This window comes from Ixodes scapularis, unplaced genomic scaffold (assembly GCF_016920785.2).
Source record: "Ixodes scapularis isolate PalLabHiFi unplaced genomic scaffold, ASM1692078v2 PGA_scaffold11__112_contigs__length_91849675, whole genome shotgun sequence".
NCBI classification, from domain to species: Eukaryota; Metazoa; Arthropoda; class Arachnida; order Ixodida; family Ixodidae; genus Ixodes; species Ixodes scapularis.
The window spans coordinates 60295883-60318989 of NW_024609837.1; the positions used below are offsets into that span (position 1 = coordinate 60295883).

General features: G+C 45.1%; 1 protein-coding gene across 1 annotated transcript; it reads right to left on the reverse strand.

The window, feature by feature from the left end:
- Positions 1-3364: 3364 nt before the first annotated feature.
- On the reverse strand, positions 3365-22219 carry LOC121835141 (dual oxidase maturation factor 1-like). The gene is made up of 11 exons (XM_042289106.1): positions 22035-22219; positions 18872-19066; positions 18071-18128; positions 17403-17537; positions 15179-15277; positions 14446-14599; positions 14030-14253; positions 11779-11895; positions 7645-7760; positions 6852-7018; positions 3365-3928 (listed from the first exon to the last, which is right to left on the reverse strand). The coding sequence occupies exons 2-11, from the start codon at positions 19052-19054 to the stop codon at positions 3856-3858; spliced, it is 1326 nt and encodes a 441-aa protein (XP_042145040.1). The 5' UTR covers positions 19055-19066; positions 22035-22219; the 3' UTR covers positions 3365-3855.
- Between the last annotated feature and the right edge of the window lie 888 nt (positions 22220-23107).

Here is a 23107-nt window from a genome sequence, read left to right on the forward strand (position 1 = left end):
GCCTCACTGCCAAACGCCAGCTCCTCCGCTAACGGCGCTACGCGCGTTTTTCAAGGCGCCCCCTATAGTTCCCGCACGGAGCGTATAGAACCATTCACTTTCGAACCGATGTTTCTACAAAAGGTCCATTCTTGGTGGCAATGAACGCCATAGTTGTACAGCGCGGACGAGGCATAAGCCTGCGTGGCGCTCAGTTCTTGCGAGCAGGGGCTCCAGATGACCGGTACGGTGGTTCCTGCGTGGGACTGTGCTCAGGTAATCATCCTGGGGGTATCCCTGGCCCAATGATGGTTGCTAAAAGTCTCAGGGTGGCCATGTCTCTCCTGGTACCGAGCGACGCTGGTCCATCCTGAGGTTCTAAGTAACTGGCTCGTCGAAATGTCGCTTGGTTGGAGACGAGGGATCGGGGAACTCCGGGCGTAGACCCCGTATGCGGCTTTCCGCTGAATCCGCTCCAGACTTTCTTGTGTTGACGTGGATTGAGGGGACCAGATGGGTGGACAATATTCTGGGATGGGCAGAACAAGGGCGGTGTAGAGTTTCGCCATCACGATGGGTCCTTGGCCCTTGCTGATATTTTCTACGTATGTACCTCAGCAAACGGCGGGAACGCGATGCAATGGAATGAACATGGTTTGAGAAGGTTAATCGGGTAAATTACTTAGCTAAGGATAAAGAAAAGGCAAGTAAGTTGGTGAAGTAATTCAGATCATTATGAGGAGCCGGGATCGAAGAACCAAGTTTGTCGAACCTCACTTGTTTCCTCGACCTCGGGTTTACGGGGTTCTCGTAATCATGTAAATGACTTCACCTACACATCATTGTCTTCACCAAATACCACGCGGGCCAAGCAAATCTAGCCGCGCTAGTATTTTAGAGCGCCCGTTTCTGGCTTGAGCGGCGTCGGCGTAAGCGCGAGGTCACGTGACCCCGGAGGTCAAGCGACCCCCACCCCCCCCCCCCCCGAGGTCATGTGACCCCCCATGAGGTCACGCGACCCCCCGATGTCACGTGACCCCGCCTGACGTCACACGACCCCCCCCCCCCCCCCCCCTGAGGTCACGTGACCTCAGAGTCACCTATCCCTCAGTACGCTTCCGTCCTCCTCCTCAAGAGCTGCGCTCTAATCCGGCGTTACAGGGAATTGTAAACGGCTTTCATTTTTTGATTACTGCCCCAGTGACTCCGCATTATTCGTCCCGGCGTTGGACCATTATGCGGCATTTCCGAAGGTGGGAAGAATGCGCGTGCACAGCTTTCATAGGCGCTCAAACACGCGTTCCTGTACCTTTGATTCCATGTCCAAATTCCTAGCCTTTAGAACGGTCTTCATCGCAACAGATACATGACCCATATCAAGTAAAGGCTACACCTCCAACGCGCGCATCTTGCCTTCTATCGTGCTTTGACAGCGCGTGCTCACGAGGCGAGGAAGTGTTGTTGAAAGTAGAAAGCCCGCGCTAAAGACAAAACGTTTGCTAAAGATGTATATATATATATATATATATATATATATATCAGGGTGTCGAACCGGAACCGAACCGAACCGAAAACCGGAACCGAACCGGTATTTTTTCCGGAACTGAACCCGAACCCGAACCGTTATATTGTTATCGCGATGAACCCGAACCGGAACTGAACCGGAAAAAAATAACGGTTACCGGCTCATGTCAAAACGGTTCGGCCACGCGCTGTTGACAATGAATGTGCTATCAATGCCATTTGTTTTTTAAGTGCCGTCAACTGACACACACCTCGCTTACATATTTTTCTTCTCCACTCAGTCTTAGGAATATAAACGCTGCATCCATGAATCTTGACATAGGAACCAGTATTGCGCTGGTCGCGGCTTGCACGGAAGAAAATTGGAAAACTGTGCAAAAAAAAAAAAAAAATCGCGTCACGGGATTTTGTTTTCCTACAATCTCGTAAATCCTAAATGCTGCTGTGTGCTCATTTCGTAACACGTTTCCAGAACGCGCGAGTTCTTGAAGCTTGCTTCCATCGGAATGAGAAAAGAAAAGGCTGTGGAGTTTGATAATAATGCATCCGGTTTCGTGTAGGCACTTAGAAGCTAACATATTTGTGAGACAGCGAAGTCTTCTATTTTAATATTTATCCTATTACGTCCTTCTGGCGTTGCGTTCGGTGAAGTGTTTTTCATATTCCGTATCTTGTTTAATGAAAACTTCTTTAGGGTCTAATTTGAGTTACCGAAGGCTAGTTCAAATAAAGAAAGCTGTATTTTCTCCCCACTGTTCCTTCAATTGCTTACACGCCGAGGTGGCGGGATAGTTAGCGAGTTCTACTTCTAAGTGGGTTTGTAAGGAGGTCGCGGATTTTACAGCTACTGCGTCGGACCCAATTAGATGAAGTCCGAATGCGTAAACGTCGGTGATTTAACCTTTGAGTGCACATAAAGAAACCATTCCTGGTAGAAATCCCTGAGCCTTACACTACGATGTATCCCGTTTCGTATGTGCTGATTTCAGATGTTTTATTTGTAATTTATTTTGATGTTGCAATTTGTCATTTATAATTTCCGAACCGGTTCGCGAACCGGTTCTGCGCCCCGAACCGGTTCGCGGATCGAATTAATCGAACCGGAGCTGAACCGGAACAAAATAAATTTACCTGAACCTGAACCGTAACCGAACCCGTATTTTTTTCGGTTCGACACACTGATATATATATATATATATATATATATATATATATATATATATATATATTTGTTATGAAGTTTTACGACGTCGTTTGGAAGTTAGGTGATAGGCAGTTGTGATGCATCGAACAAACATTATTCTTGGAGACCTCTAAAATTTCATTGAGGGGAACGTAACAATTCGACGAGTGTCGACTCAGTGCATTTACATAAAAAAAAGAAAAAAGAAAAAAAAAAAGAGGCTAATTTAAAGAAACACAATGACAGCTCCAGTTTTCACTAATATTGGCACCGAGCAGGAGCATTATAAGGTCCCTCGATAACTTTTCTTTCAATAAACTTCAGTTGCGATTCAGCCGTTGTCCTGTCGTATTCTTCACCCGTTCTTCGTCCCTGCTTATCTAAGGCTGTTTTTCATCAAGTTTCCCTCGATAAGGCCTCCACGTTTGCTCTGTATAGCGTCACGCTAGGCGGGCAGGGGCTTATATATGGTGCCAGCTGAACGTGAAGGAAGATTACATACAGAGAGAAACAGAAAAGGCATACACACTGCTGGATTAGCAACTGTTTAATAAAAGCCAGGGCGCGGAGGAGCGTCACAGCCAACTGAGTGCGCGACTCGTAAGCTCCACGTGGCCTACAAGACGTGGTGGAGCTGGCGTCACAAAAAGCACAACAGCTTAGAGTTCAAGGGACATTTGCAGGACTCAAAAACATCGCACACTCATGTTTTTATTCAGTTCTGATACCAGGAAAACGAATCGCTACATTTAGGCTGCGACGTACGCTCGGACACGAAACAAAAGTTGCTCAGCACCAGCGGGCTGCGCGCTTTGAGGCGACGTCGGAAGTGTTTCAACTACATGCACCGATATGAACGCATGAGAAAGACTTCAGATATCTGAACGCCACTTGGCGTACAAAGGCGACCATCATTTGATACCCCCCGTGAGTGCTGACAACACCACCCAGAAGATAAGGCATGCGGGTTACGTCATCATTGGTGAATCTCCGATCCACCCCAAACGGCCAACACATCCGCTGTAGCTCGACGGCGGCGATGCTGATGCGCGCTGGGTGGCGTGGATCCACGATCGACGACGTTTGGGGAAACAGGTACGGGCCTTATCTGCTGGGTGGTATTGGCTGTGCCCGGAGGCCCGAGTACCTCGCAGCTTCTTCACTCGCGTTCACCGCTTCAGCGTAGCCAGCAGGATGTTCTCCTTGGAATTGCCGACGCCGCCATCTTCGGCGCCATCGTGTCTGAAGAGAAAGAATCCCATGAAAACGATCCGATATTAGAAATCTAGAACTCTCGTCTGTCCATCACTCTCTTTCGCAGCATAAACTCTGTCCTTCGGTCACCCATCCTCTACTAAAGGTGTTAATTGAGCGTGAAAAACTGTTACCATGCGGAGAGCAAGTCGTCTGCTTCTTGTGCAGGAGTTGCCCTTAATGCTAAATGCCTTGAGGTCTACCCGCTATATATATATATTTTTTAATTAACCAATAAGAGTTTGGCCTTCTGACATCACCGTAACCCGTGTGCAAGAAGCAGACAAACTTGCGCTCCGCATACTCCTTCGTTCCACTATGACGCGTTGCACGGATCACGGTTTCCATGACAACCACCCCGTCGTAAGCGTAGTCATAAGCGGTCGCGACGCAGTGAATCACACTCAAACGAACATGTCTGAACTAGAAGGTAGTCGCACCGCTCAAGGAATCGTGCAAAAGACACAGTGTCCACCGCAGACACGATGACAGAATTATATGCGGACACGCCTTCGAAGAAGTTTTGCTTCATACTTTTGCGGAGCGGAAGTTCGTCTGCTTCCTTCGCTGGGGGTTGTGGCAACGTCAGCACGCCGAGCTCTGATTGGCTCCGATTGAAGGAAAGTGGGTAGAGCTCAAGGCAGCCTGCTTTGAGCTCGACCTACTATTCTTCAATCTGAGCTCGGCGTTCTGACGTCACAGCAACCCCCCGGCAAAAGAAGCAGACGAATCAGCGCTCCGCATATGCATGCTTCGGCCATGATTGCAGATAGTTTTCCTATGGCCAATCTCACGGGATGGTCATATTGGGAAAAAAACAAAACAGACATTTTTTTTTTTTTTTTTTTTTACCTGGGGACGACGGACGAAAAGGGGACACGTCGTGTCCGGTTTCCTCAAATATGTGTGACATCAACCAGCTCGCCTCTTTAGACTAGGACGGTGAGTGTAATGCTCTGAACGCAAAGATGCAACCGGGATGGACAATAATAACGAAAATAATTCCCGGAGAAGGGGAACAAAGGACAAACACACATCTCTAAACACAAGTAGGTGACTGGAGCGCGACTGAAAAAAAAATTCGCCTGGCCCTGGTATTTAACCAGGGACCTCTCCATTTCCAGTGGAACGCTCTACCAACCGAGCTAAACCGGTGGGTTTTAACAGGTGCCACCAGTCTCACACCCACAAGGCCTGTATTTTAAGGTTGTGGTGTTAAGGTAAAGGATGTCCTTTGTACCCCTTGTTCCGGCCCTTCTCCAATAATTATTTCCGTTATTCTTGTCTAGCTCGCTTGCACCTTTGCATTAATTACATCATTATATCATAACCTTAAAATGCAGGCCTTCACCCTTATTGGTGTTAGACTGGTGACAGCTATTAAAACTCGCTTGATTCATTGACGTCTAACTCCTGGTTAGCCCATTGGTAGGGCGCGCCACTGGAAATGGAGAGGTTCCTGGTTCGATACCAGGGCCAGGTGGTAGAAAGTGTCCTCCACGAAAATTTTCAGGGTCGTTTTCACGGCAACAATAAACTACGCATCACCCAGCGCCCATTCTCCACCCAAATGTAGTCCTAGCGGTCGGAACACCGTTATCTTAGAAAAAAAGTTTTAGGCGATTTTCTCAAGTTTTTAATGAGACCGCGGCTTTACGGTGTTTCATTTTGTCAATAGGGAGTTTTCGTAGATCCTTTCCGCTCTCCCGCAACGCTCTCGCGGTCTACGAAAATTCCCTATTGTATGTTGCATCGAAAGCGGCGCTCGTGCGCATGCGCAACGCTAGCGTTGTCTGCAGAGTTTCGGATCCCACAGAAGTTTGAGAAGAACGTTGCGGGACAGCGAACACGCGCTACGAAAGGTGAAGCAGAGGCTCGAACAGTGACAAAGCAAATTTTCCAGATGGCTACCGAACCGCGCCATACTTCTTTTTTTTTTTTCGGGGACCTACAAGGTTAAATATGGAACCATGTTTTTCGGCCTACGTGGAAAGTATTTCAATAAAACAAACGTGTAAAAAAAGTTTCTTACTGACAAGTTGGATTTACTGAAATGAGTGCCACAGGCGCCAACCATGCCCTTTCTAGGTTTGACGAATATTTGGCCTATGTGGACATTTGCTGGCTCATAAAAACAAATTGTTTTTCTGTTAGACATTTTTTTGATGCGGGCAACGTACTGTACTCAAACATCCGCATTTTATCACCACCGCAAACGTCACAACCTCCACGGAGTTTCAGCATTCTGCGATTTTTTAGCTTATTTAATCGGATAGAATGCCAGAATTTTATTTTCTCCATCGGACCTCATATTTCAAGAGCTTGTAGCGTAGCCGCGACCATGTCTTACCACCGGTGTCAACCTTTCCCTTTTTGTTTTCCGATAATGAGGAAGAGATACGGCACTCGAGATCTTACTAAACCAATGATAATCGCCTCTTTACCCGTTGTCACCAGCGGCGTACCAACTTTTTTTGGGGGGGGGGGGGGGCAGCCCGGGGGGGGGGGGGGGGGAGGGGTGCGGTGCGGTGCCCTTGGCATTTCTTGGGCTCCGCCGACCTGTGTTTGCCCTGCCCACTGGCGGCTGTTTCAAGAAGGGGGGGGGGGAAGCAAAACACATGCTTGCCCCCCCCCCCCCCCCCCCCCCCCCCAAATTGGTACGCTCATGGTTGTTACCTCAAGAAAAAAAAAAGAAGAAAAAGAAAAAATCAAGTTTTGCGCGTTGTTCATACGCCGCCCGATGTAGTTCATAAAATATCTGGTGGCTGGAGAAAGAAGCGATGCTTTTGGCGTTTGAAACGCGTACATCCTGATAAAGCAACACGCATATCGAATTTAAACGGCGCCTACATATATCTTAATCCATCTATTGATTGAGGGGAGGGGGATTAGTGGGGCTCCGCGAGATCACCTGTCGGGTTGGAAGGTGTTCTCGTAGATGGGATTGTCGTCGTCCTCTTCGGTTGCGGTCGCCAGCGTCGGGGACATGTTGAGACGGCGCGGGGCAGGGGCAGGCTTGCGGATGGAACTGCGCTGGTACCGGCTAAGTACTGTCCGCTTGCGAAGCGCCGGTGCCTCCTGCAGCGAACCCAAGCGGGATTAAAGTTCCAGCTCGGTGCACGATGGTTCAGCGTGGTGGCGACTAAAGTTGGTGGCAGGCTAAAGGCCGACGACCAGACTTGAGATTCTGCAGGGCAAAAGATCCTCCTCACCATGGGGGAGGAGGAAACATGCAACGGTGGACAGGGTAGAAGGGGAGAGAGGAGGAAGCGAGGGCCCGTCACTCTTTCCACTTTAGATGAGGGAACGCTGGAAAGGAGGAGAGTCTCTCCTCTCCTCCTCTCCAGCTTTCGCTCAGCTAAAGTGAAAAGAGTGGAGGGCTTTCGCCAGACTCGAGATAATGCGAAGGTATTTAGAGATCACTCCGCGTAGCGCTTTAAGAATGCTGTGGAAATCAAATCGGGACAAGGAAGATCGGAACACTTAAACAAATGCTTCTCCGAAGTCACATCGGTGTTATTTTGATGCTTCCGATTTCGAAGCAGAAAATTCGGACACGGAAAGAAGCGTACGAAATACACAAATATCGCGAAAATACGTGGTCAGCGTTCACAGTCACGAGAGCTCTGGCCGAGAATAGGCAAATCAACCAATCGGTTTGATCACAGAAAAGTATGGAAAGGAATCGGCGAGTTTTCGCCTACGTATTCTGGGCCCTCGTTGCTGTAGTCAGGAGGGGGGCTGCTTGGCGCCAGTAGAGCCGTCTCCGTCAGGGGAACAGACACGGCATCTTTCTTCTTCTTAGTCAGCTCGGCGGGGTCTGGAAAAAACAAACAAACAAAAGTACGTAAAGCCGCTCTTAGGAGGCGACATCGGACACCAAGCTGTGCACAGTGGAGTCACGGAAATAACGTGTTGGTGACAGGTGAAAAACGAAGTGGAGGCTCCTCCCACCTCTTTCCACTTTAGTAGAGAAATCGCTGGAGAGGAGGCGAGTTCCTCTCCACCGTTCGCTCCGCTGAAGTGGAAAGGGGTGGGTGGAGCTTCCACTTCGTTCTTCACCTGTCACCGACCATATGTGTGGGCACAAGCTCACTTCACAACGTTGGGGATACTCACAAGTCGAATGATGCTCGTGTACGCCACTCCCACGTCTCGTGGTCTAAACAAGTTACTGCCATTTTTGTGTGTCATAATGTTGTTATCATACTGGCCAGTGCACTCGCGGATAGAGCTCCGAAATGAGCAGTACATGGTCACTTTTCCCACTTGAGTTGATCGGTCTGATCTACGAAAGGAACTCAAGCAATTTTAAAGCCAAAAAAAAAAAATCATTTTTTTTTTTTTTTGTAAAAATGGGGCATTAGAGTATGGCGGGATGGATGAAGGATATTTGGTGTGCGGGTGGCGCAATTTATTTACATTACCATAGTCGCATATAGACCGTTTTACTGAAAGAGGGCGAGAGAGAAAAGGGGAAAGGGCTACCGGCGCTTTCCTCCTTTCTGATTGTGTAGAAAGAGTGAGAGTCCCGAATGACAGGCTTCACCGGTGTTGGGTGTCTGCTGTGCGCGAACTTCGTTCGCGCTTTCTTTTCTGTTTTAAGCTCGCAAACTTAATTAGAGCCAGAGGCTTCGATGGCAACAGTCCCCCGGTTATCAGGACACCATTGCCGGGTCATAGGGTGCACGAATAAAAACAGAAAGCATAGAATACTGTCCGAGGACATATGTAGCTTGCAAGGAATCCAGCAAGGCGAGAGCGGCTGCAATGTCTTTGAGCTCCATCGCTTTCCACATGACCCCTGTCTCCGGCGGCAGTGGATTGCGTCCGTAAACCGAAAAGGCGTTTCCTTAACGCCATTCTCTCGACTTTGCTCGGAACATTTCGTGAATGGAGCGCGCACCGAACACTGTACCGCCGATGAACATGGGGTACGCTCGCAATGTGCGTGCGAGTTTTCTCATGATAACTGCTGTTTCAGCTTGTAAAATTTCGTAACTGAATTTATCTTAATAGTGATAATTTGCAGTGGTGACTGAATCAATTTTATCATCTACAACACTTAGTTGAAGGCTTATTTCCGCTGCCGGGTGAGGCTGGAAATTGTTAAAAACGTAATTCTAATGTTGTTTTTTTTTTTTTTTTTTTTTTTTTTAATTGCGATTTTCTGCGCGATACCAGATAGCCGGCAAAAGCGCTCCTTGAAGTGCCGCTGGTGGGTTGTTTCCGTTAACTAAGGCGCTTTGAGGCGCTTGATAGTCGCTGCAGGGAACGTCTCGTGTGTTGCGATCTGCGTTTTCGAGCCCAGTGTGCACGTTTCTTTGTTCGAGTCATGGCATCCGCCAGTGTGGCGACGGGGGGAACAGCGGCAGCGAACGTGCCAGCTATAGAAATTGGAGGTCAGCACCGAAAATATTGCATCAAATAGTGAAATAATTCGTGGCTGCTTCGAGGCTTTCTGAGGTTCGATAAAAGTACAGCTAGAGCGTCTTCGTCTTTCATTCAGAAGGAAATATAAGAACAGGGACACGAAGCTAATAAAAACAGCACAGCAAGACGATATGTAGCAGCTCCGGGCGTTTACAAAGTTAATTGAGGTTCCCGTTGCGTGTATCGCTTGTTGATTACAACTAAAAGCGGCTACGTTGAAATAGGCTCATTGCAAGCAAAAATGTATGAATGGTTCATCATTTCCAGTCATCCGGAAAGCAATGGAGCTTAAAAACATTCCAGCCATACTTGCTTTGCCGGATTCCCTGCAAGCTACATATAAGCCTTCGGACAGTATTCGACGCTTTCTGTCGTTATTCGTGCACCCTATCACCCAGCAATGGTGTCCCGATGACCGGGGGACTGTCGCCATCAATGACCATGGCTCTAATTAAGTTTGGGAGTTTGAAACGTAGGAGAAAGCGCGAACATAGTTGGGGCACTGCAGACGCCCAACACCGGCCAGGCCTCTCATCCGGGACTCGCACTCTTTCTACACAATCAGAAAGGGGGAAAGCGCCGGTAGCCCTTTCCTCTTTTCTCTCTCGCTCTCAAAATGGCGCCCACGATAAAACGGTCTATAGGTGTGACCTACGTGTGCCAGTGCGAAATGACGCCACGGAGCCAGAGAGCGAACCATATCGTTCAGCACTATTAAAAACAGCTCAAAAGGACGGGACAAAAGTAGGAGGACACAACACAGACGTCGATAGCGTCTGTTTTGTGCGCTGCTTCAACCTTGTCTCAAATTTTGGCGCTGTTTTTTTTTTAAATTTTTTTATTGATGTCGTTTGACAGCCAATTTACCCAGCATATCAACCCTTTTACAGTACATCTATTTTACTTTCTCCTCCGCATAAATTGATGACGTAGCGCGATGATCACCAAAAAGGAAAGGCAGTCAGTTCCTATTCTTAAAATCTGTTCTAAAAATTAAGCAATTTTTACCACAAAACCTTATATGAAAAAAAAAAAAATAATTTTAAGACGAATACTTAAGAAAAAAGCTCTTGCCTACTCCTTCATTATAATAGAGGAAAAATTTGGTAATATCTACTCGTTATTTATCTAATTACATAATTTACCCATGACTTTAATAGCTTGCCCTACGATTCCATAAAACAAAAGGAATATGTTAGCAAAGCTACTTTTGAGTATCTATATTTCTTTTAATAAAGTAAAGCCGGTTTGTAGCTATTCAAGATTACTGCCGTGGGACTTTAGCCCTAAAGGTGTACCCTGCGAATTTTTTAGCTACCCCAACTAACTATATTTTCGGAATCACCGGCCTTTACTCTTTCGGGTATGCTAGTTAGTATTGCGAAATTCACAGTAGTTACTGTGAAATCGGCAAGTGAAAATGATGCCCGAACCAATATTCAAAAATATCCGCGCTTTTAAGTGCCGTGACGTCAGGGGAAGGCATGCCTCCTCCAAGGTCGATGTGGCAGTCTAAAAATTGGCTACGCCGAGCATTTGTTTCGTGCTGCTGCGCGGGTGCTGGAACGAGCTTTCCAAGCATTCGTTTCACACCAGGAAACTGCTTGTAATCAGTTGGGAACAAAGTGCACAGTCCAAATTAGTGAACCCTTGCTTTCCGCTGACGTCACTTTAACACTGTTGCCAATAGAAAACTTGCACTTTAAAAAACGTGGTGAGGACCAAAATAGTAAATTCAATAACTCTGAGAAAAAAATTAATATTTTGAGCCAGTATTGGGGTTTTCTATTTCACCGATGTTTGTTGGTGAGTTTAGCAAATTTTCAAACAAGCCGGGGACTTTGAAAAAAAAATAATAACGCCGGAGTATTCTTTCATCAAAGGCACGCATATCGTCTCGATTTCCTTCTCCTGCATTTCCAACAACAACAACAAAAAAAAAACTCTCTGTAGTTTTGTCAGGTACAGTATACCTGACCCCTCTCAAGAGCTCGCGCCATCTAGTAGCGGCAGTGAGTTATCAGAATCCGCCATTGTTTGGGCAGACAGTCTGAACCAAGCAATCGTATTGATAACGAGTGCTTCGTCTGCGTTTGGCAACGACGATTTATATAAAAAAAAAAAAATAGAAGGTGGTGCACATTATTGACGAGGTTCATTCAATCACGCGCTTCGTTGCCAAGATGGAAAGATGGATGCATGTTAAGGGCTATATCTTTTGTAACAAGCGGTATAGCATGCGCCACCTAGTGTAAGTCTAAAAAGACAGTCATATGATTCCTCCCGCCCTTATAAGCCAATTTCCTCCCCCTAATTAACACCAGACAGTGTGGGACATCACCAGGATGACCAAAAAATGGCGACCACCAATTCTGCCTGATGGAATTTTGAAAAAGTCTTCTTACCTTCGTATATTTCCTCGTAGTCCTGCAGAATGTCGATGCCGAAGAAGGTGCTGATGATGTCAGGGTAGCGAAGGTCCATGAAGAGCACAACGATGCCTACCAGCAGGCACACCAGTCCTGCACGTAGTTAAATGCCTATTTCTATAATTCCAAGCAATGAATGAGTGAATTAACGCAATCATCTTATCTAAACAAATCACGTGAAATACAGAATCTGCGTCTCCCTTCGGTGTGTGATGCTACAGCTGGTTTTTCCCAGCGTTCTCAGAAAAAAAAAAAAAAAAGGAATATTCTTACACCCCTTTTTTCATATGCGACGCCCTAAAAATTCAGTTGGACGTACAGCGCGCTGACATCGAATCGACGTTACCAACTTTCACGAGCGGCTTGACAGCCGAGTGATACAACTTATTATAATAGCTAATGTACAGTACGTGCTACTGACTACAAAAAAAAAAAAAAAAAAGTGATCGGGGTTTTCTTGGCCTTACTGCAAAACCTCAGTGATTTTTTTTCTGTAGTCTTTGACACGTACATTAGCTGTTTAATGAAGTATATTTCACCGTTCTGAAGCCCCTCGTAAAAGTTGGGGCCGTCTGTTCGACATCAGTGCGCTTGCTGTACGTCGAATCAAAACTTTGGGGTGCGTTATATGGGACAAAAGGGTGTAAGACGACACCAGACATGTATGTAACGCGTTACTGGTAACCAGTTACTTCTACCTAAACTCCGCCTCATTAAAACCGTGCAGCACAGCTAAAACTACAGGGGAGAGAGTGTATCCCGAACTGCTCAAGAGTAGAGAAAGGAGGAAAAGGGGGAATCCCAGCCCTTCTCTCCCGTTCCTCCTTTCCCTCCTCTTGAACAGGTTGGCATACGCGCTCTCTTATGTAGCTTTAGCTGTACTACACGGTTTTAGTGAGACGGAGTATAGTTTTTTTTTTGTTTTTTTTAAGGAACGAGTAACATACTTATTTACTTGTAAGGCCAAGTAACGAGTAACAGTATTTCGTTATTTTTGAGGGGTAACATGTACAACAGCGTTTATACAACCTCGTTTTAATTCTAACCTGAGTATGCGTTTATTGCGACAAAGGCAGATGGGCAACCCGAAAAAGAACTAAACAGTATTACAGTAAAGCACATTTATCGCTGAACACGATGGTCGAACTCTACGGCTGGGAGTGCCCTTCACCCAGCGAACACGATAAGATTCGTTGGTCGAACTTTCTGGAATCGTGTACAGACCGAATGTAAACCCGGAGGTCGCCGCCAGCGCAGGAATACACAGATCCCATTGTCAACTTGGAACTTGAGAAGCAGAGAGAACAAAAGAGAAACGAGGATCCCAGATTCACCAGCTCTTCCCGAAGCACAACACTGCATGCCGTTCTTTCGAGCGCGTCAGTAGAACGACTGGTCAGCACTGCCGGAGTTGTATTCTCAAGCAAGCGGGGAAACATGACTCATGAAAACTTTGAAAAAAGACTATAAACCATGAAACACAAGCAGCTGTGTATTTGGCCTTTAAAAGTAACGAGAAAAATAACTCGTTAGTTTGAAGTTAACGTAACGGGTTCGTTTTGAGAATCGGCGACAAGTAACGTATTTAGTTACTTTTTGAGCTAGTAACGAGTAGAAATATTCAGTTACTTGTTCGGATAACGTGTACTTGTCTGATTTTAGTCAAAGCCGTTTACCCTACCCTGTAAACATGACATGCTAACTTCTTGTTGACTGTAATGACCTCCTTCTGACTTCATCGTTCTGTTCTTTTCTGGTTGAAAACTTTTTGTTGGCATTCCTGTAGATAGTGTTAACAGAAAGTCTACAGGGTTTCTGAATTCCTTTCAGATTGAATTATGTCACTTGTATCTTCTAGCCAGCTGATAACTTTTTTTTTTTTCATTTTTCATTCAATTTTGTTTTTTCAATCTTGAAGAACATGAACATCTACTGTGTTAAAAATTACGAAAACTACGTAAGTTTGCAGACAGAGCTACGCGTGCTTTGTGCTATAAAAATGAGGTCAAAACAAAGTTCACCATTTGGAATCCTCTGAACGACCGTCAAACTCAATTTTAAAACAACTCATGCAACTCGCCATTGATCTAACCATCAAGAGGGTTGCTGCACCCGCGGGTCACATAACATCAACAAGTCGCACCAAGACGCTTGTCGAATAATACCATCCATCGTTTGAACGTTCCTGGGTGCCAGACTATTTATAAAAATATAAGAAAGTGCACACCGTTGACGAGGTTCATCCAGAAGCACCATCCGTAGATCATCCGGATGTGGACCAGTTGGTCACCGTCGTAAAATGGGACCTCCAGAGGGATGAAGTTGCGCACGCTTGCGTAGACTATCGTGCCCGCAATCAGACACGATCCCGTCAAAATGAGCACGCATGCTCCGTACCAGAGAACAGTGAAGAACACCAAGTTGCTCACGACCCACAAAGGAAAGGCAGTCCTGGAAGAACAGACGAATCCAAAGGTCATCAAAGCATCCATCTAAACTCATATCAAGTACACGTTCAGCTCTGAGCCTACAAGGCGGTCTCTCTCCTGTGCTATAGACAGGTTTAATGGTTTCTATGTAGGAGCACATTTACGAGTTGACGCACACCATGACAACATGGCTGGGCAGGTGAGAGGGGCTTACCACAGTAGAATGTGCGTGTACCACCCTGCTGTCCGGTAGTGCCTGCCGAAACGGATGCCTTCGCCGTCGAAAGTGAAGTACTCGGCAATCCAGAGGATCGGAAAGGGAGTTCCTTTCACTTGCGCCGTCCGGAAGTCCCGGTTGAAATGACCCGCTGGAGGCGACAAAACCAATAAAATTGAACATAACTCCAACTCCAAACTGGCTTAGGTTTCCCAATCTCGCTTCAGTCTAAATGGTTCGCTTGTTATAAAGGGCGGTGCCATGCAGCGCAAAAGGAACTATTAGTTCTAATCTGTCTTTCCAAAAACAATTACAAAAAATGCCAGTCGCAGCTTCTTGCACATACGTTTGGAGAGAACTTCACGAAGCGCCACACTGTAGAACTTTGACAAGCAGGGAGCATTATTGTTGAAAGTTGAAACTGACTCGCGGAATAAAAGTTTCTTGTTATGTCCGTAAGTTTTTCATTCTTCTTTTTTTTTTTTTACGTAGTGAAGCTCGTTTATTTTGTCAAATACCTGAGTACCACATTTTTCTTATGCAGAAGCATCTGGCTATTAAAACCTTTTATAAAATCCGTCCGAATTCTCCGCATTGCTGGACGCTATGAAAGAGCATCGGTGGATGAGGGCATCGTCCACTCGCCGTCAAAACATACCACGACACATCAAGACTTCCACGAGAATCACGGCATGCGAAAGCACGTCCAGGAACGAGCAGATAAAATTACCTTGAGGTCCGAATCCCGCCCTGCCCTGCTCCCATGCCCATGTAAACCTTTCGTTGTAGTCCACCTTGTCGCCTGCCGTTCCCTCGTACACCGTCTCGTCTGAAAAGAAGACGTCATGATTGCAATGTTCACTGCGAGGGGAAACAAAGTCAAAACTTAAACCCCGTCAAGCGAAAAGTAAAATAGCTGCGGAAACTGAAAGGGGACAATCCAAAACGAAACCATCTATAAAAAATTCTAAAATATTAGACTTAGTCTTCTATTGTCCTTCCCCAGACTTTACCTTCCTTCCTTTATCGTGTTTCATCCTTATCTGAACATCTGCATATCTGCATGTGCACCTGAAGCGCCATTGTAGGTATAATGAACAAAGAAGAAAAACTTATCGTACCTGGCCTCAGAGCGACTATATTTGCGTTTTCAGCCAGGAAACCACCGTCAAGCAGGCTGGCACTATATGAAGCTACCCAACGAAGACAATACACGAATCCGGTGCGTTAGCTGAATCCAAATGCTTTGTGTCATTGATGCAGAAAGTTCCGGGCTACAAACGAGAAAACATGTATAGCAGGCAGCTCGGCGCACTGTTTACAGGTTGCACCTCTATTCATGTAGGTCTTGGTACGATACAGAACACAGTGATATAAAATACGGAAAACACATCTGAAACCAACAGCAAATTTGCCAACAGTCTCCTGAGCAGGCGGTGAGTGAGGGTATTTCGAAATAAATAGCGCGAAGGTCAAGAACAAACTGACGGTACAAGCGCTAACTCACAACTGTCGTTTTAATAATCACACAGAAGACGAGAAAGAGAACAATGAAGGAAGAGGGCGTTACGTTGTTATTTCTCAGTTCCCTCAACGTAACTTCCTCTTCCATCAAGACGATTTCATTTTGGGAATTTTCATACCGAAAAGAAAGACGAGAGAGAAACGCTACCTCTTTCTCGTCTTCTGTGTGATTATTAAAACGACAGTTGTGTAGCGCTTGTACCGTCAGTTTGTTCTTGACCTTCGCGCTATTTATTTCGAAATATGCATATCCAACTAGCCCACCTTAATATTTTAGTAGAGTGAGGGTACTTGATTGCATCTAGTTTTATTAAATCTCACATTTCTTATTAGGGAGTTTTCGTAGATCGTTTTTGTCGTACCGCAGCAACGCTCTCCGGAACCACCTACGGGGTCTGGAGCTCTGCAGGCAAGGCTAGATGTCACATGAGCAATAGTGCAATCCAGTTATAACATAGTGGCACCTTCGTAGTGGAGAAAGAAGCGGAGGTGTATTATTGACGCTCAAAAAATTTCTATCGGCGACGAGATGTTTCGGTGGCTCCCTCTTACAGTACCTACTTGTGACGTCACGACTTGGATTATTGATTGTCAGCAACAGTTTCGATGACGTGTGGAAAAAAAAATACGGTGGAAGCTTGTAGTAACCGCGTCCTTAGCCAACACCGTCGATGTTGGCACCTCACATCATTCTGATCCTCATTAATGAAAGTAAAATGTATCATATACAAGACGTCATAGCGAGCGTCTGGCCAACCCTGGAAGATTAGATTAGATTAGATTACATAGATAGATCGACAGACAGACAGACAGAGAGACAGACAGATAAAAAGATAGATAGATAGATAGATAGACAGACAGATAAAAAGACATATAGGTAGATAGATAGATAGATAGATAAAAAGATAGATGGATAGATAGATAGATAAATAAATAGATATATAGATAGATAGATAGATAGATAGATAGATAGACAGACAGACAGACACACAGATAGATAGATAGATAGATAGATAGATAGATAGACAGATAGATAGATAGATAGATAGATAGATAGATAGATAGATAGATAGATAGATAGATAGATAGATAGATAGACAGACAGATAGACGCACAGATAGATAGATAGATAGATATATAGATAGATAGATAGATAGATAGATAGATAGATAGATAGATAGATAGATAGATAGATAGACAGACAGATAGACGCACAGATAGATAGATAGATAGATATATAGATAGATAGATAGATAGATAGATAGATAGATAGATAGATAGATAGACAGATAGATAGATAGATAGATAGATAGATAGATAGATAGATAGATAGATTTTTTTTTTGGGGGGGAGGGGGGGGGGCGGTTCAGGTAAGTCAGCTGTGGGGTTCATGGCTTAAATGGCCAAGTGGCAACGAAATAGGGACTTACTTCGGAGGGTGATGTTGACGCTTCGTAGACCGATCTTCACCTCGATCTCAGCATGCAGCTCCTGGTGACTAAAAGCTCGGTAAGGGGTGACGGCTCTGATCTTGGAAACCTCCCACTCCTGGCCGAAATTGCAAACTGCACAAGAGAGGAGGTGTTCTTAGGGCGTCACGTATATTTTCCTCGCATCACTGTGTACAGCCGCAGTCGCGCCGCTCGAACATCATTACATACACTCTAAAAAAATCCCGTGCGTCTACTTTCCCGCACAACACTCGGAGAGCCAATCATCGCAACTTACGGAGGCAGCTCAGCGAATGACGATGCCGAAACATATATTTAGACCAAAAAACGTTGTCTGAGTTGTGACATTAAGCAATGCAAGCGTGACGTTTTGCATTTCTTAATGTCAAAGAGGTGACAAACAAGACCTCTTGTGTTTGTCCCCTCCTTGTATCCTCCGTCTTGGGTTTTAGAAATGTTTAACCAGCTGGCCTGCCTTAGTACGTTATCGTCTAATTACCTTATCTTTTTTTTTTCAATTTTAATGGGTGCCTATATTGGTCTACCCATAACGCGTTAATATAAAAAAAACACAAAAAGGAGAGTATTGCGGAAGATTTTGGTCACTACAGACGCGAAAAGTTTATGGTGCGATGGTCCCAACTCACGCAGTATGAAGGCGCCGATGAAGAGGCTCACGCCGACTCTCACCAGCACGTTTATTTTCTGCGAAGAAACGAGCGATTTTAGTGGCTCCGAAGGATAGCTACGAGGCTTAATTTGTCCGCATACATTGCAATTTTTTTTACGATATAAACATTAGTAGTTGCGTCTGAAAATAAAATTTTAAGAGTACAAAAAATTGTAAGGAGAAAAAATGCTATAGTAGTTATGCGTTTAATAATTTTGTGCTAGTTTTGACAAACGCAAAAGAGCAAGAGCAACACATTTAGACCTTCGTCGGAACACAAATATCTAGTCAGCTTCAATATATTGATATCCTCTAACAACAATTACTGCGTACGTCCAATACAGGAATGCAATACGACTTAGGTATTTTCCAACCTTTAGCTCGTGCTAAAGGTTGGAACCTTGCTGGTTCCGAAGAGTTCCGCGACATCATAAGGTATGCTATAAAAGCCTCATATAATTCCGTCGTCGTAAATGTCACAATAATTGAGTTATTCTACATCTGCCGCAAGTTTCACTTCAGTAATAAATTTTCGTTTAAACAAACCTTGCATGATTCGAGAAGGAGATAGAAAGGAAACGTTTTTAAGTACGTGCTTCAGAAATTTTTCAAGTGCAGAATTCGGCCGACACTGAGCAAGGTCTCCAGAACCCGAGATCTGCCAATTCTCTGCTGTCTTGTCAACACTCCTCGGGCCTGGGATTCTTATTTCTAGTACAAGATCGTCGATGCAACGTTTTCGACATTTCTAATCAATTCCGATATAACAATCTCTCACCTGTCCTCCTCGCACGCCTGGAAGCAGCAGCAGGAAAGCGAAGGTGAGAATGCAGAAGGCTAGGATGAGTCCCGCTTCGAGGACATCGGCCGTCACGGCAGTCTTGTTCTCGCCGTACATGGTCGGGAACGGCTTGTCCCGCAGCGCCGAAAACCAGGCGCTGGCCCGGTACATGACGTCCATCTTGGCGGCAAACTGCATATGCCAAAAGTTCACGGTTTAATCGTTTACACTAATTCCTTGTTTATACAGGTTTGTAAGCAGCTGCGCTTTAAAAGCTCGTCTGGCAACCATGAGTCTGCCTATGCAATGCTCAATGCTTGACTATCAGACGACCCATATCTACGCGATCTACATCTACGCAAGATGTCGGCACCCAGGGGCCGCACTCGCAAACGGGTATAAACAATAAAGTTCATCTAAATGAGCTGAAGGTATGCTGAGCATTCGCTGGAGCCGGTTTTATTAAGAACAAAGCATCTGCGCATGCTTCCTGTTGCGTATAACTAAGCGAACTAGGAAGACAAGGACAAGAGAGGACATCACTATGGTCTACAATACGGAAACATGGGCTAGTTGGTTCAAATTCATAGAATTGTGTGATGGAAACCAGGACAATCGAAGACACCACAAGGCTCTAATATAGTGTATTCCTTGCGTTATGGTGCTTTTGCTATGATGTCAAGACATTGTGGTGTCCTAGGTGGCACAGATGTCCTATATACATTTTCAGGAAATCCAAGACAGTTAGGACGTCATAAGAACGTCCGTACAGTCACGTGAGCTACCAGGTGTCGTGGACTGCCTGACTTTTTCTGGCGTTCTTAGTTCTACAGATATGTACTTCCAAACTGGCCTGTGGCATTAAAGAAATGGGTTGATGGAAGCATGATCTACTTACCAAATGGGCTTGATACTCGTAGCACTGACGAAGCGAATGTAAGATGGCACATGCCTTTGTTAATGAAAAAGATCGTTGGTCTCATGAAAACATGCAATCTCTGCCGGTCTTCTTACCACAATGTTTAGCTGCGCACGGATTACAGGAATGGTCTGAAATTTCTTATATTAATTAAGGTGTATATATACCCTCCGTTGTGCTTCTGCTAGCGTACTGAAATTTTTCCACTGCAATCTACTTTTTGATCGGACAGGTTAGGTTACCGCAATTCATCATATGTAGTTAAACTTTCAAAATATTCTTAAATGGTCGTGATGAAAGTATAAACTTTGCTTAATCAAGCAGAGGATTTGAAGCTCGCGGAAGCCTGGAATATTGTTGGACTTAGGGTGCCTCAATGTCCTTCTGTTTAGGGTGATGCCACCCTTTGTAGTACCAGATGCCGACAGCACGCGCTCACGGGGAAAATACAAAGAAATCGACGAAAACAAAATGTCGCCATAGCACAGTCAGCGCCACAGACGCGTGCAGGGACACGCTCTTTCACGCGGTTCTGAACAAAACATAAAAACAAACGTGTGTGTGTGACAAAATGGCGAGATGCCACCACCCTAAGCAAAGCGCACATGAAGGCACCCTAGTTGGACTTAAATCACAAAAGTGTGCCACCTAAGTATAAACCAAACTGAGAAAGGGGTAATTACCCCTCTCTCAGCTCTCCTAAAATCACAATACAAAGACATGCTAATGGTAACGCCGTACTTGTTGGGGCTTCTTGGAACCGGGCTCACTGAAAGGGCTAAGCCTAAAAATATATACTATTGTCCATTGCGGTTTTTGTTTTCAGGCCAGAAGGTTAGTGCTCAAACTGATATACTTTCTCGAAGACGTACCTTTCACTTAGTGCGCTGGCAGACGTATACTTCACTCGCACAACGGCAGGTTTCAACCGAACTCACTCTGGAACTCAAAGTTGTCTCAACTATGACGATAGCAGCAGTTGGGATTTGCCTCGAGGGAACGACAATCATGTGTTAATGACCCACTATCTTCTCTACATTGGTCCTTGAGCACGAGCTGATAGACAACTAAACAAGTTTGCCTTTTGAAACCGCAATAAGCTAAAGCACAAATACGCTTTACAGTGAAGGGAACGAATGATCACAACGTTATAAAACTAAATAAAGTGATTTTTATATCATCTTGTATTTGTTATGACATTTTGTTTCTTTATAAAGCAACATGACGCCACAAAACGCCGGATAGCAAACCGCACGGTCCACTGTAGCCAATTCGACACCACAGAAATAGCTTACTGCTGCTCGACGGTGTGTGGTTAACTGACGTCAAAGTAGCGCGGCACCGTGCAAACATGTGATGCTTTGTACTGAGCCGCAGACATAAACGAGTCTCCATCTACAGACACAATATAGATATATAATTGTTGCATTGCAACAATTATATATCTATATTTTTTTTTTGAGAATAACTCTTGAGATACACAAATCAGGTTGAAGAGCAGCATCACACAGAGCACTTACCGAAATATAATTTCCCTTTCGATGCTGATCTCTGAGAAATGTATATTGCATTCGAGGCTCGAATAGTGGCTGAAAACGTGAGTACTGTTTTGTACTGATATTTTTCTGTATTTTCTTTGCCTTATGTTATTCCCTTACCTGTTATTGACTGTGAACTAAGTATCCGAGTTTTATTTCTCCCCCGAACAGCTGAGAGCTATGGATTAGTGCGGCTCTCCTTTTACCCACACCCTAAAAAGAAAGAAGGGTGTATTCTTACACCCTTTGTTTCATATAAAACACCCCAAAACTTCGGTTCGACGTACAGCGCACAGACGTCGATCTGACGGTACTAACTCTCACGAGAGGCTTGGTAGCCGTGTGGTACAACTTATTAAAATAGCTAATGTACGTGTTACCGACTACAAAAAAAAAAAAAAGAATAATCGGGTTTTTTTTTGTCCCTACTGCAAAACATCAGTGTTTTCTTTCTGTGGTCTTTGATAGTACTTTAAGCTATATAAAAAAAGTTATTTCGCATTGTTATCAAGCCCTTCATAAAATTTGGGTCCGTCTGTTCGACTATAGTGCACTGTACGTCGAACTAAAGTTTTGGGGTGCATTATATGAGACAAAAGGATGTAAGGCGATACCCCTTTTTTTAGAGTGCATATACTACTGCCAAAGACAAAATATTCTTAATTCTCTCTCAAACAATTGGTCAACGGAAATAACTACTTACCCTACCGAGCCAATGAAAGCCCGAGGTCACTTGCAGAGGAACTCCTCGACTCTTCGACGCGGTTCGAAGACCAAAAGCGACAAAACGGCGGTATCTACTTAAGGCGAGTACTCCGTCGTGCCACGCGCTTCCACATGCGCTGGTTGGAGAATTGCAGCTTCATCAGTAGTTCCTTCAGTCTAGTCGACAGAGGAAGTATCTCTTTCCTGCGAGCAACATCCGCGAAGTGTGTACTGGAAGTGCCTCGGTTTATCGCTGACCGGCAGCGTACATCCGCCCGCACTTTGCCTTACAGTCGCTGAAGTCATCGAAGGCTCTCCTTGTCTGCATCGACTGCATCTCGCGACGAGTTGTGTCGCCATGCGCCCGCCATGGCTGCTTGAAATAGTGCTATTGGCAGGAGTCCTTTTGCCCCTTGTGAGGACACAGACCGAGGCTGTGACAAATGCGAATCTTCCACCAGATACACCTTCTCCAATACCGCAGCCATCACCGTCCAACGAACCATTAGGTAAGAGTGAACGTTATCCTAGCGCCATAGACCATTTAGAAGATCCCGGGTGATGAACAACGTTTATTGTGCAAAGAAGCGAGTTATATATGCTAGAACAGACGCGACACAACATGTCAGGCGTTACAGGATCAGTAGCAAATTACGTGACGTCAGGATGACACAACTTATGTCCTGCTGCTGTTTGAACGGTCCGAACATACTGCACAATGGCGACAAGAGACACGACGATACATGGAAGTCTGCAAGAACTGTATAGCACAACGGTCAAGCGGTAATTGGGGAATTTCTAAGGTTGCTGCAACGGTGATGCCGCTTTCAGTGTCCGCTATCGGGCAGGACTTTCAAAGCTTCCGACAGAAGATGGACATCCTAAAAGGTTCGACTCCATAGACGCCGTTACTGTCAATCTTTTCGCTTTTTTGCGTTCGAGAGCGGAATCCCGTCTTAACTTGAACTGTTTCCCAAGGTGAACTCGTACTGAGTTTATTTATTCCTCGGTTAACGTTCCAAATAAAGCGATTTATTTTAGGTTCTAATTTATTTACGGACTTTTGTATAT

Bases quoted from the DNA above. Each gene is read 5' to 3' on its own strand.
- LOC121835141 (XM_042289106.1), bottom strand. From the start codon at position 19,054: ATGGACGTCATGTACCGGGCCAGCGCCTGGTTTTCGGCGCTGCGGGAC. The intron at 14,254-14,445 runs GTAAGCCCCTCT...CTGTTCTTCCAG, and splicing joins TACACGCACATTCTACTGTG to GACTGCCTTTCCTTTGTGGG. The intron at 11,896-14,029 runs GTGTGCACTTTC...AACTACGTGCAG, and splicing joins CTGGATGAACCTCGTCAACG to GACTGGTGTGCCTGCTGGTA.